Raw genomic sequence first — 14,467 nt, forward strand, 5'->3', positions numbered from 1 at the left:
CTTTACATTTTAATATTTTTCAACTTTACATTTTTAGTCAATGATGATAAGTTTAACAATATATATAGTTAGTCGGCCAAAATCTTGACAAGTAATTGAATCGTCTAAGAGCCAAAAAGCAAGACTTGGAACTGAACAAAGAATGAGGAAAGAAGCAATTATTGTATTTCTAGCTGCCAACATCTTCAATTTTTGGTTTGCTCTAGTTTCTAATTTGATTTCTAAATTTTAATTTTTTGTTTTTATTTTGAGTTCATAAACCTTAATCAATTTTGGATTCTATCATTACCATTAAAAAACTTGACAAAAATTTTTGACATTAAAAACTTTAAGACAAAAAAAAAATCTTGTACCCCTGAAGTTGAAAAGAGTAACAATTTTTACGAGCTAGATAAGCTTTACAATTTATACCCAATTGCATCGTTTCTCCCCAAAGTTAACATTTGCTACTATTTTAGACAAACACGTAGGATGAGTTTAGGAATGATAGTAGAACAAGTGATTTTGAAAAAAAAGATTTAAGTATAATTGGTTTTTCAAAAGTACCATCAAAGTGATACTTTAAAAATTGATTTTTAAAGTTATTTTAAATTTTTTCTAAAATCAAATTTTAAATTTTCCAATCAATATCAATAAAAAGAGAAGTCCAAAATCACTCCCAAATACACTTGAATCTATGAGATGAGACCAAAGACAACCCCAACATTTTAATAAGCTCAAAGACCCAAAATAGTAGCTTGAACATTTTAAACATCACTTTCAACAACTAATTAAATAAGAATTTCAAATATACAATAATCGACAAGAAATTGGCCATTTGGCTTGGTACTGCCACTTAAATTTGTAGAACAGAAAACAAAAAGAGAAAAAAAATAACATTAATTAAAGCATTTGAAGGCAAAACATATTACATGTGAGTAAAAACCATTCAGGATAAAGTAATATCATATTATGAATCCTAGTTCCTATTCTCCAAGTATTTAGAATCCATGTTGATGGGATAGAGATCACTGGCATTTGTTGAAGAACCAGTCCATGGTCCATCCATCGACATACTTTGCGTCTGGCTCTCGCCTGTCGTTTGTCCTTTCTGGCGATAAATCTGGCTCCACATCGCATTCATATCTTGTTTTGAGATACTGGGGTCTGAAACCACCTCCTTCACAGCAACCTTCCCTTCCAGCATGCTCACCACTGATGACATGGCGGGTCTGTCTGCAGAAACGACGTTGGTGCATTGGAGAGCAACATTGATCATCGCGATCGCCTCTGTCCTGTTGAAGTCAGAGCCTAACCGTGGATCGACTAGCTCCATTAAACTGTCTTTCTCTTTTAAAGTATTAGCCTGAGAATAGAGGATAAAAATTGACTTCAGTCTGCTAGCACTAATACCAGGTTTCATTTCCTAGTATAAAAGATCATGTTTGAGAAGCAATAAGCAAAATCTAAACAAAGGAAATAGTATACAGCACGACAACTTCGATTTTCACGAGTAAAAGATGAAGTTAACTCACATGGTCAAGAAGGTAAAAGCAATCGTCCTTGGTTCGGTAACTTGTGTTGCTTCGACCACTGACTATTTCTAACGCCACGATACCGAAGCTGTAAACATCTGCTTTGTCAGTTAAGTAGCCTCGCATTGCATATTCTGGTGCCATATACCCGCTGCAAAATAATGAATGGCATGATGGTGTGAATATGTGGATCTTATATTCGTCGGAGAAATTAGATTTAAAGAAAATACACCCTTCCAGATTCAATGTGATAATATCTATGTTGTTCTAACATTCCCCTTGAGTAATCAATTACGCTTGAAACCTCCCCCTCATCATTTCTCTATATTGTTAAGAATTGTGAGACCATAGCAAAATAAAATAAGAAAATGGAAGCAAATTTCCCCCATGGTGACTCACAAGGTTCCAGCGACCCGGGTGCTGATGTGTGTATTTTCTTCTTCATCAAGCTTGGCCAAACCGAAGTCGGAAATCTTGGGGTTTAGATTTTTATCTAGCAAAACATTGGTAGCTTTGATGTCTCTGTGGACGATCTTTAATCTGGACTCCTCGTGAAGATATGCTAAACCTCTGGCTATACCAACACAAATCTTGTGCCTTGTTGGCCAATCCAATTTCAGTTGACATTCTTGAGGTCCTTCAGTATACCAAATATGCAGAGATGATTATTTACATCCATAAATGTAATCACCAATATATTCAAAAATTTTCTGAAGACCAATAGCACTCAAAAGTAGTAAGGAAATATTTACCGAATAAGGCACGAGCAAGGCTATTATTTTCCAGGTACTCATACACCAGCAAAAGTTGATTTCCTTCAATACAACATCCATAGAGCTTCACTAGATGAGGGTGCTGCAATGCAGATATCATGCCTATCTCATTCACGAATTCACGATTTCCTTGCTTCGATTTTGAAGAAAGTTGCTTCACTGCAATTACAGTGCCATCTGCAAGAACACCCTGCATTTCCAAGCACAAAACTTCACACCAAAACTATAAAATCTATGAACGAAAATTCAGAAATAAAGGAATCCAAACGACAGTAACACCTTGTAAACAGGACCAAAACCACCTTCTCCGATCTTATTGACAGCATCAAAATTGTTAGTGGCAGCTCTGATTTGTCTCAATGAAAATGAACCTGTTCCTAGATCTAGACCCGCCAACTCTGCAAAAGAAGCATATTTAAGTGAAAAAGAGTTTTTCTCATAATACAATATCTGAGAAGTTTTGAGAGCATTAGTTCATCATAGTTCCTCCCATTCAACATAAGTTGAATTCATTTTCAATCAGCATAATAATGTGGACGTTTTCAATATCCAAAACTTTGCATATGTAGCTAACGTTAGAACTAAGAGATGGGTTGAAAAAGTCTGAGATAGTGGAATGGCTAAGTTCAATTGATAACAGTAAGAATCTTACGACACATGCTTTGAAGTTACCTTGTTCTAGTGTGCTTTTCTTTCTTAGGCAGCCTCTCCACCACAGGACTCCAAGAACCAAGAAGATAACAAAGGCCACAGCAAACACAATTCCAACCACTGCACCGGGAGATATGGATTTTCCACCTTCTGATGGTGGCACAAAGTCTGCTTGGAGTGAAGAAAAATAATAATTACACTGAACCCATGGTTTAATAAGGTTACAGACTATATAAATAACCAAAAACTTCTCATCAAATACAGGGTAGATGAAAAGAATATAATGAACCTTGAATTGAGAAGAAAAAAAAAAGGGTCTACCTACCAGGATCAACAGAAATGGCTGAAATTAAAGGACCGTAACTTCCTCTCACAGGGATTGCATTTGTTCCCTTCCCAGCCCAAAATAAGCGGATCTCTATAGTACCGTTAGTCACAGAAACAGTGAATTTCTTCACAATAGGTTTGCCAGCACTACCTGCTGCATCTGCAATATTAAAATCCTTCAACTCCAGCTTTCCCTGCATATTGGAGAGGAATCAAGGAACTTTCAAGGTAATGAAGTTATCATTGACTTCAGTACCAGCGGAAGCCAACAATATAGCAAAATTTTATACAAATATATGAAGTGGGACAAAGTATCAGATAATTTTGTTATGAGGAGAGCCACGATATCTATTTACCTGAACGTAGACATCAAATATGCGTCTACCAAGGCTTCTGTACGATTTGTCACTAGTAAACACAACCTCAGCAAAATGAAGGCTTACTGTGTAGTTTCCATTTCCCATGCAATATGCATAATAAGTAAGAGAGATTGGAGAAATGCGCGCTTTCATGTACAGTTCAGGATTTGGCATTGAGAGAGTTGATGAATTTAGTGCAATAAAGTCATCTGTCGTGCGATCATCATCCATAAAATTTCCAGTGTTGCTAAATCCCCAATTTCCAGCCCCAGATGAAGCAAACAACGATGATTTTCCAGTATTTATGTCTGCTTCAAATGTCTTTGTTCCATTAATTGATACTTGGCCCCCACCGCAATTGATATATAGAAAGTACCGAGCTGCAAGAATAACACCATATTGGTTTCAATTAAAATATAATTCAAGTGAATAGATCTGATTAATGTATTCTTGCAAAATTATTTTTAGACCTATTGCCACTTCACTTCTAAATAGCAAAATCAGACTCAATTATAACTAGCTATGGAGTCTTACTAGGCTATGACCTAGTTTTTTTCCATGTCTGAAAGCCCACTAACAGATCTTGAATGCACTCATTACTCTTGCACTTACATAACACATACAATATAATTTCTAATATTTTACCATTTTTCCAATCTCTCCTAAATAAAAACAATGCTATGAAGGCGAGATTTCAACTCACGTTTTCCACAAGTGGAGCCCGATAAACATGAAACAGCTCCATTGCTAAAACAATAAGAAGCTCAGTGGTCATTAGAATATTAGACAATTCAAGCAACAATCCAACTCAAAGAAGAAAAACTTACGAATTATTATCTTGTGAAGAGCTTGCAAACAGGTTTCTGCACAGGGAAAAAAGAGATTGGATAGTGTTTTCTCATTAGTTGTAAACTTATAATTATTTTGTATAAGAATAGAAGCACACTTACGTGTTTCGTGACTGACAACCAGTGCTCTGAACATTTGTCGAAGTAAATTTGTTATAAGAGAGATCACTGAAAAAAAGAACAATGTGATTTATGAGATTTATTATCTTCCGGATAGCAAGAACAAAACCTTGGCCTTCCCGTAAATCCTAATAAAAAATAAAAACAAACATAAGAAAATCTTCGGCTATCAAAAATCAATAAACATTAATCATGTACAAACAAAATTTCCTTGTTATAGCACTAGCAAAAGAAATGGAAAAAAAAAAAAAAAAAGAAATGGCTGGGTAAAGCGAGCAAGATTCTTTTTCCTTTTCAAATACTGATGTCATAAGATATTATTTGTTAACTCTCTCTTCCTCTCTCTTTGAGAATAATTTTCATTTATTTTGGAATCCCAGGTCATTTATTTTCAATTCTAGCACCTCAATACCAAGTTATGTGACCAGAACCAGAACATAGCAACTGGAAAAGAGACTCACATGCTTTCTCCTTGCTGTAGCATCCAAGGAGGCACTGATCCATTCAGCAAGTTCCCACTCAAATATCTAAACAATAAAATATCAGATTAGTAGTACAATTAATGAGCTTTTGACAATAAGGATTTCACTTCGTCATGTATATGCTAGCAGACAAGCCTGGTTATGACCACATTCAAACATTTTACTCAATATCAAAACCTATCACGTACATATTATTGTGAACAGCATTGTTTTTTTTTTTTTTTGGATAAGAAACTGCACTTTTCATTAAGATAAATGAAAAAGCTTGTGTAAGTTATAGAAGTATTTGCCCCATGCTAGGGAACTTGAGTGCCATACAATTTTAATGCACTGTATGTAAATAGCATTTACAACGTGTTGTTTGATCAGGAATGAATTCCTGCATCAGCCTTCAGTGCTCTTGAATTTCACACAAAACTTTTTCCCATCCTTTGTTCTGTAAGTATCAGGACTACTATTACCGGCTCACATTCAGGCAGTTTACATGAGACCAAGTTCAAATCCAGGCCATTATTCATAGTTATACAGTAAATTAGAAGGTTGTGTCGTTCATATACTTGTCAAGTTGATTTTCAAAACAACTCTTTCAAGAAAAATGAATTCAGCCGTTGATTGTGATTGACTTATCTCCCCAAGTGATGTAAAGCAACTACCTGCAGTTTACGTATAGAATTTCCTATTCTAATTATGTTACTTACATGCTATCCACTTTTTTTAAACCTTCAAAGTTGGCAGGTATTTGGCCGGTTATTTTGTTGAAGCTGAAGTCTCTGCAGAAGAAATTGAACAAAAAAATAACAAAATAGTATTGTCAAGGAATAATAAAGAATGACTAAATAAATAAAGTAGTTAAGGAATAGTAAAACATCAAAATTTAAAATTTTCAATAACTGATCCAATGAAGTTACTTTTACTATTTTAACATAAAGGTTCTTTATTTTCTCTTTTGATGAAAGTAAGAGATAGAGATGTACACAGTTGCCTCAACAAGCCTTTTGTACAATGGTGGTAGTGTAAAATGTTATGGTAACGCAAAATTTCAAGAAATTTAAACTATCTTCTGAAAATTCATAAGATTGCGAGTAATCATGATAAAGCATCAAGACAAAGTAGAAAGTAAGCTTGTACTGACAAGGTTTTCAAAGCTGAAATCCCCTCAAGATTGTTCGGCAGCACCCCAGTTATATTGCAATTCCTCAATATCCTATAGACAACCAGGCACTATATTAATAACTGGGATTAAGTACAGTGGGTGTCTTAAAGTTTTCACAGAGGGATTAACTTACAGGACTTTCAAATTTTTCAAAGCATTTAGGGGTGGAAAGGGTGACGAAGCTCCAGTCAAATCACTGATTCTCCTGCATTTTGCAACTCAAATATGAATAACTAGTAACCAGTATTTTGACTGATAAAACCACGAGAAACATGAAGTAAACTAACACATCAGTTAATTTTGTCAAAAGTTCAATTTCGGAAGGAATTGGCCCACTCAACCCGCTTGCCTGAATAGCTCTGTCACAGTTAAATTAGTTGAGTGAGAGTTTATAAACTGGCAACCAAGTAGAATCGAGAGTAGCTAGATTAGAGAAAATTTCTCACACTTTTCCAAGATTCGTCCAATTCTGAATAAATTTAGGTATTGGCCCTGAGAAGTGATTATCACTGATTCGACTGCAATGTAGCAAAGAAAAAGTTTACTTATTTGTTTATTTATTTTCTCAAAGTTTAAACTAATGAAATAAAGGGTTGAAGAATATTTTAAAAGCTTACAAGTCCGTCAATGAGGTTATCCTTGCCAGTGAAGGTGGTAGCTCCCCAGAAAAGTTGTTTGAGGTAAGAAGTCTAGATTGCAACAAACAATAGTAAAGGAATGATCAGTAGAAAGCTCTCCCGAATGCCAAAATCATAATAACTACAGACAATTTAAACCAATGACTGGATATAAAAGGACGAAATTCAAATTTTGAGCTAAAAAAAAAGGGTAAAATAAGGGTCTTACAATCTTGATAAACTGGTCAAATTTCCAAGTTCTGGAGGTATACTCCCAGATAACTGATTCATTTCCAGGACCCTAAGCAATCAAACCGGTAACATTAGCCTTCTGCTCATTCAAAAACCAAAATGGGACGCAAGCAATTGGGTAATCAGAAGTCAGAACTTACAAATCTGTGAGAGTGCTGATGTTTCCAATCTCCTTTGGGATTGGACCTGTCAACCGATTTCCAAGAAGGGAACTGCAAGAACATGACCCACAAGAATAAGCCATGTAAAATCACATACTGAGCACATTATAGAAAAAATATCGTTAGAAAATACATTTTGACAAGCTTGGTGGAACCCCATTCTGGAGGAATTCGGCCACTGAGATAGTTGCGGGTCAGATCACTGAACCAACAGAGCGAAAAAACGAGATTATGCGCAATTTCTTCGTTAATCAGGCAGACGAGAAACGATCTGATCTAAATGAATTCAGCAAAAATAAGTACTTACAGTTCTTCCAGGAAAGGCAACCTGACTATTTGTGGTGGCAGTGTACCTGGAAGGCTCTGCGCCTTGAGAAGACTGCAGCAAATGCCAGAACGTAAATATTTTTGGAATTCAATGTGGGAAAATAAATGAACCTTTTTTGGATTTTCATTTGGGAAAATTTCAAGTTTTTTCCCCCTTATGGACAAAATAAAATATCTAAAAATGCACAAATTTTAATAAACAGTGTAATTGTGTTTTCTCACATAAAAAAATAATGACATTTACACAAATTAAAAAGAAAGGAGATTGCTTTCTGATACCCATTTCAAAATATTTTATAATTTGATTTCTTAATCTTACTCAAGAGTTACTCAAGAGTATATTAGACATTATCACTTTTTTTTAATGCACGTGACGTTACATAGACTTGTATTTAAAGTTATATATCTAGTTGAATTAAAAAAAAAAGTTATGTATTTAGTTAGTTATTAAATTAAAAAGATAGTTGACTTTACATTTTAATGAAATTAAGCGTAAAAAATTTAAAGATGAAAATTGAAACAAGATTATAAATTAAATTCATATTTTATTTTCTCAAATATTTTATACATAAGAAAACCCTTTTTTTTAAGTTTAAAGAATGGGTTTGGGTGCTATTCAAACATCTGTAAAAAAAAATCATTCAAAAACGTGTTTATTGTTTAAATATTTAATAATTACATTTTCTTTTCAAAAAATAATAATTATTATCATATTTGACTAAACTTTGCGGGAAAACAGAGGCCACCACCACGTGGATGCATAGTTAACCGAGGCTAGGGGCATTTCAAAATAAAAAATAAATAAATAAAAATTCTAAACTTATTTTATTATGTAAAGAAAAAACAAAAAAGAGAAAGAAGGAAAAAAGCACCCCTCTGCTAGGGTCAAACAAAAACCACGGTTGAGTTAGACCAAAGACAGAGCCCATCCAGTGTGACCAGGTCTCCCACGTGGCACAGCTGACTAGTCAAACATATTAAATTTTATTTTAATAAATATCTTCTTGTAATAATATTTTATTATACGTTCAGTTGTCCAGATGCCGACGTGGGACCCGAGTGGTTTTGAAAAACCGCCAATTAGTTGGCAAACAAAGGCGCCAACCTTTTTTTTTTTTTTTTCCTTTTTTTCTCATCTAAATATTGATATTTCATTAAATCATCAACGTTTAAAAAAAATAATAAGTTATCTTCTTCCTCCTAACTATCATGATCAATCTGCTAATATATATATTAAAAAAAATGGTGTATGACAGAAACCGAAAGAACTAAAAAAATAATAATGATGAAATCGACTAAACTAACTTCGATAATAATGAATGTTGGGCAATTATATATTATTAAGTACAAAACCAAAAAATTTCTGGTTTATCCGTTTGTATGTATTTTGGTCGACTGGATTAAGTGGGGGGGGGGGGGTTTTGTTTTTATGGTGGTGCATTTGATTTATAAAAAAAAAAAAAAAAGTTTTCCTATTATTTTTCATTTTCTTAAATTGATAAAGCTGTTCAACAATTTTGGCTAACAAAAAAAAAAGGGTTGCAACTCTCGCTTATTGCGCTATTTATAAGCCAATTAATTCCAATAATTTTGATTTCACAACAATAATTAAAAAGTTCCATCATTGAAACATCTAAGAGATAGGGATTGGTTGGATTTTTTTATTTTTTATTTTTTTAAAGAAGAAGAAAGGTAGAGATTACTGATTAGTTGGATTTAAGTTTTTAACTACCATTATACCATTAGAATATATCCACTTGTAGTTGTTTTTATATTTATCATCTCCATAAATTATGGGAATTTTTTTTTCTTTTCATTGAGCTCATAAAATACAGAAATCGCCCATCAAGAACCATAGAAATTCTACAAATATTTAAACATTCTCCATCTAATAATAATTTGCACCTATGATTTGTTTGTTTTTCCTTCAAAAATCATAGAAAAATCGAAATAAATGTGTAAAAATACACACACACATTTAAAACCATGTTTCCTGTTGCGTGAAATTTGTATAAAAATTGAAAACTGTCATATAAAAAAAGTGAAACACAAAAAGAAAAAAAAATTATATTTTTTCTTTAAATGATATCATTGGAAAATCATCGATCCAAAAAGTTTAAAGTTGAATTGATGAGTGAGAGAGCAAAAACTGTAGATGAGAGAGAGAGAGAGCGTACATCCTGGTGACGTGGCAGACGGTGCCATTGATGAACGTGCAGTTGCAGGTGACATTATTAACAAAATTCAAATCGAATTGGTTCGATTGAGATATCCAACCGGAACCCTGGCCGCCGCACGGATCGGCGTCGAAATTCCAGTCCGTCTTCCCCAATGTATCTCCGATCTCTCGCAAGGCATCAACTGAGAGCAAAACAAATCGAAAAATCAAGATCTCAGAAATCAACCAGAAAACTGACTCCCATCGATTACAGTTACGGAGTCCGGATCCGATCTACGGCGGCGTACCTTCGTCGAGCGGCAACCGGCCGGCTCCGGAAGCGAGGCTTACGAAGCAGAGAGCGAAGAGAGAAACCGCGAGGAGTCGAGCCAGAACCATGGCTCGGTACTCGCCAGTCGCCGCGCCTGGTTTATGCAGTCGATTGGATGAGAAACGCCGGCGAGTTTGGATTCCGGTGCAGAAATGAAGTCCGCGTAGGAAGTTGAGTGAAGAGGCGGAGGAGAATTGGGGAAATTGCAGGAACGTCTAAATGGGAAGTACCGAATTTATTTTCTTACCACTGAAATATGAATTTAATACAGACACATAGAAAGGAAACACAGAGAAGACAGAGAGGGGAATTATGCAGGAAATAAACGAAAGTCAACTTAGTCGCTTCAGAAAAGTGAAAAAACAAAATTATATCTATATAATATATTAATACAAATATTTTATTGATGTTATTGAATTAACAAATAAAGTTTATCATTTATCTTTATCTTTTTGCATTTATTAAGTTATAGAATGGATGAAATTTACTTTTTAGCCCTAATGCTTTTATGCTCGCTATAGCCGATTCTAAATGGTTTATTCAGGACTTAAAAGTTTTGCAATTTGCTTGCTACGAGTGAATAATATGAATTTAGTCAAATTGATTAAAATATTCATCTTCCGACTAGATGTTTTTATTCGGTGTATTTTCATGTTGACCATAACTATCAAATAATTGAAAAGAAGTATAAATGCAAAGGAATAAAATGACAACTCAACTAAATTATAAATTATTTTCATCAATATCTAAATTTAAAATTGTATCTATTTTTTTTTAAAGAATCTACTTACAAAATTAAATGCACTGTAAAATTTATATTTTATATTGGGGTAAATTACACAAACCACCCTTAAAGTATAGTAGATGTTGTAATTACACCCCTCAACTTTCCATTGCAAAAATTAAATCCTCAAAATTTCATGAGTGAAAAAATTGGACCCTTGAATATTTAAAAATTGAACCTTCAAACTCGACTAAATAAGAAAATTTTATCCTTTAAGGTTTTCCATTATAAAAAATAAAATCCAATTGAGGTATTTAAACTATTTCTCCCCAAACTTTGATTTTTACCGTTGAAACATGGAAAACGGAGCGGGCTCTCCATTCTCAAGATTTGCACCCCTGTTTGGCTTGGCATTTCGTCGAACACCTCTGCTTCTCTCAAACCACCATCCAAATGACGGCGATGACGACCGATCCTAAAGACCTCCACCGCTGCTGCACCTTCCTCTTTAATCAACTTTCTCGTAAAGGGTTTGATTTGGTTAATGACAGTCTGATGTTTTGATTGGTTTGACAGAGATGAGGAGGAAGAGAATTGGTGGGGTGTGGTCGCCGCTTAAGAAAAGGACCCATGGCCAATGGAGAATTGGGATTTGTCATATGCGAGTCCAGTTCCTATTCCTATGTTTCAAATGTAGAAAGAAGGAAATTTGGGGAGAATACACGTAATTTTTAATGTTTGAGGTGGTGTTTTTTCACTATTGAAAAATTTAGGGGTGGAATTTACTTAATTAGTCAAGTTTGAAGGTTAAATTTTTATTATTAAAAGTTCAGTGGTCCAATTTTTTTATTAATCAAACTTTGAGGGGTTAATTTTTCTAATTGAAAGTTAAGGGGTGTAATTACAACATCTATCATACTTTAGGGGTGGTTTATGCAATTTATCATTTATATTTTAATACAACAACACGTGTAATGATGATTCGAACTTACAATCTCATAAATAGGTGTCTTAACCGCTAAGCTCATATTTGCCATAATCTATACACTTAAACTGAACCTTACGTAACAAACTTGTTTTATTGATATGGTTAACCATAAACTTATATATTATAACTTTTGTTAAATACAAAACTAAAAAAGCAATGAGTTCAGATTTCATGATGACCACCTACTTTAGAAATTAACGTAAACTTAATCTTCTTTCTATAGATATTTTAATAAAATTATTAACCGGTATTTCTCTTTAAGACTTAAGAGGGGCGAGATCTAATTCGCGAGTACGGATGGGAGAATTTTGGAACCTCGAGGGGGCAAAAAATGGTGCACGCAAAACGACGCAGTTCAAGTTGATGAAAACTAAATAAATAAATAATATAAATTTTCCTTATAAGTTAACGAAAACAATTGAAGAATAGGAAATGAATGAGAACAACAATCAAACGTCATTAGAAAATTCGAATTTATGTAAAATTACAGTTTGCCCCACTGAACGGTTGAATTTTATGCTCTACTAGTGTGAACGTCATCAAGTGGCGGTGGAAGTCGACTTTAGATAGAATTAGGGTTTATAATTTTAGAAAATCATTTTCCAAAATAGTATTTTGATTTTTTTTTCACATTAATTTCTGGAAATCGTAATGGTCAACATTAAAGTGATCCTAATGGCTAAGTTATACATTGTGTATATTGAAATTTAAATGCATGCTTAGATGTTAAGTAGCTTAATTTGTCGTATAAAAAATGAATGAGGCAATATAATCGACATTGAAGGCCGGTTTATTAGATTAAAAGATTATAAAATTCAACACATGTGGCGATTTTATAGTATTCGCTAATGTTTTAGATGTTTCTTTTAAATTGTAGTTATGATTATATGTTAAAGGATTTAAATGTTTGTTGTTGGGTGGCCGAGACGCCAACATTCAAAGGCCGAGCTACCTCACCAGGAAAAGACACGTGCCAAGCTAACATGCTGAGAAGGAGGCCTTAGACGCCAAAACAAGCACTGAGGCCGAGCTGCTAAAGGTGGTAAGTCCAGTCATCAGTTCGACTCATAGTACTTGACTAGTCCTAACCCCTAGAGTAGATCGATGGGACATGGAAACTATCCACTTGCCAACTATAAATACACCTCAATTTCACTCAATCAGGTATAAAATCTGTCTGAAACTGATTTGTCTAGTTCGTACCCAGAATTGACTTGTGCATCGGAGTGTTCTACCTATTTTTGTAAGTCTCCAGTACCTAGCTTGTCCGACAATTATTGTTCGCTCTTGTCAGGTTGATCGCTCCATAATATTTGGGCATATATTTTTTTCTTTTATCAACATTTGCTCTTTTTATAGATCAACCTACCAACTTTCTAATATGTGATAGTTGAGGTGAATTATGCTCATAGTCTTAAATTTTAACTTGCTCGACCTATTTTTTTTTTTAATACAATATATGGAGATGGAGGATTAAACTCATAACCTCTTAGTTGGAGATATATGACAACTACTATGAAGCTATACTCGCATTGGCCGCTCGACTTAATTACTCAACCAATCAATCTACATAAAAAATATCAGGTAAATTTAAACATAATCTAAAACCTAAAAATATATCCTAACAACGTAATTGAAATTTTTAAAGCTAAAACATTTTGAATGTGGCTCAACTTCAACCCGAAGAGTGTTACACAGGGAGCACATGAGCATAGGAAAAAAACAATGCAAAATAATAATTTGTTTCATACATTAAAAAATATGTATATAAAAATAACCTCTGAACAGTAGTTTTTAAATGTTTATTTATTATTGTAGCAAATGAGATATTTTAGCTTTAGAAAAATATTGGATCTTTGTCTTTTCCAATCATAAATGAAGGGTTTTTTTCTTTTGGTTTTATTTATTATTAATTTTCTTTTAACTCTCTCAGCATTTAGAGCGGCGATCTGACACAGGGCCAGGAACAGGCGGCAGAAAATTAGGGTTTATTTGGAATTTCAAGAGTATATTATTGTTATCTTAATAATTCTTTTTCTTTTTCTTTTTCTTTTTCTCAATCAACTTGCAAAATGATGAAAATTCAATATCAAGACCTGTAAATTTGGGAAACCGTGTTTGGTTCAGATTTGGATTTTTGTATATTGTAAGAAATGTTTAAAAATAAACGTACTATTTTCATATGGTCCATCTACTTATATATTATATTATTTTTAGAAACATATAGGTTTAATTAATTAATTAATTATATAGAAATAAGATTTAAAATTCAACGCGGAAGTTGATGTCAATATGAGTTTTGAAGTGCTGCCCATTTCTTCTTTCTCCTTTCTTTTTATTTTTTATTTTAATGAGAAGCTTTGATAATAACAGAGAAAACCAACTTTTTTTTTTCCTATGAATTTTAACTTAGCTATCACTTATTGGTTTTTTAGTTCTAAAAGTGACACTTTTATACTAATTAGGGAAAGTGATGAGGAGGTGGTATATTTATTTGAGATTCTAATAATTAATTAAAAAAATTATGTTGATTGTGAGCTAGACTAAGCACAGCTTGTTTTGAGAGTTCTCTTAATTTGCTTTGTGATGGGTAGAATGGTCATACTGCCTATTGCTTGGATCCACGTTTTAATTGTACTGGTTAGTAGTTTAACGTTTGAAAATAATTTGAGAGTATGGTTA

At 33.5% G+C, this 14,467-nt stretch overlaps 1 protein-coding gene across 1 annotated transcript; it reads right to left on the reverse strand.

Annotated features, from left to right (window-relative positions):
• Positions 1-753: 753 nt before the first annotated feature.
• Positions 754-10,408, reverse strand: LOC111006431 (putative leucine-rich repeat receptor-like serine/threonine-protein kinase At3g14840). The gene is made up of 24 exons (XM_022278381.2): positions 10,051-10,408; positions 9,762-9,945; positions 7,565-7,636; positions 7,391-7,459; positions 7,237-7,308; positions 7,074-7,145; positions 6,845-6,916; positions 6,674-6,745; positions 6,515-6,586; positions 6,361-6,432; positions 6,207-6,278; positions 5,773-5,844; positions 5,054-5,119; positions 4,575-4,640; positions 4,452-4,487; positions 4,328-4,371; positions 3,622-4,004; positions 3,264-3,459; positions 2,960-3,106; positions 2,567-2,685; positions 2,267-2,477; positions 1,914-2,151; positions 1,515-1,665; positions 754-1,345 (listed from the first exon to the last, which is right to left on the reverse strand). Exons 1-24 carry the CDS (start codon positions 10,139-10,141, stop codon positions 959-961), a joined length of 3,036 nt encoding a protein of 1,011 aa, XP_022134073.1. The 5' UTR covers positions 10,142-10,408; the 3' UTR covers positions 754-958.
• Positions 10,409-14,467: the final 4,059 nt, after the last annotated feature.

This window comes from Momordica charantia, assembly GCF_013281855.1.
Source record: "Momordica charantia cultivar OHB3-1 chromosome 11 unlocalized genomic scaffold, Mcharantia_2.0 BLBB01000011.1, whole genome shotgun sequence".
In the NCBI taxonomy this organism is placed as follows: Eukaryota; Viridiplantae; Streptophyta; class Magnoliopsida; order Cucurbitales; family Cucurbitaceae; genus Momordica; species Momordica charantia.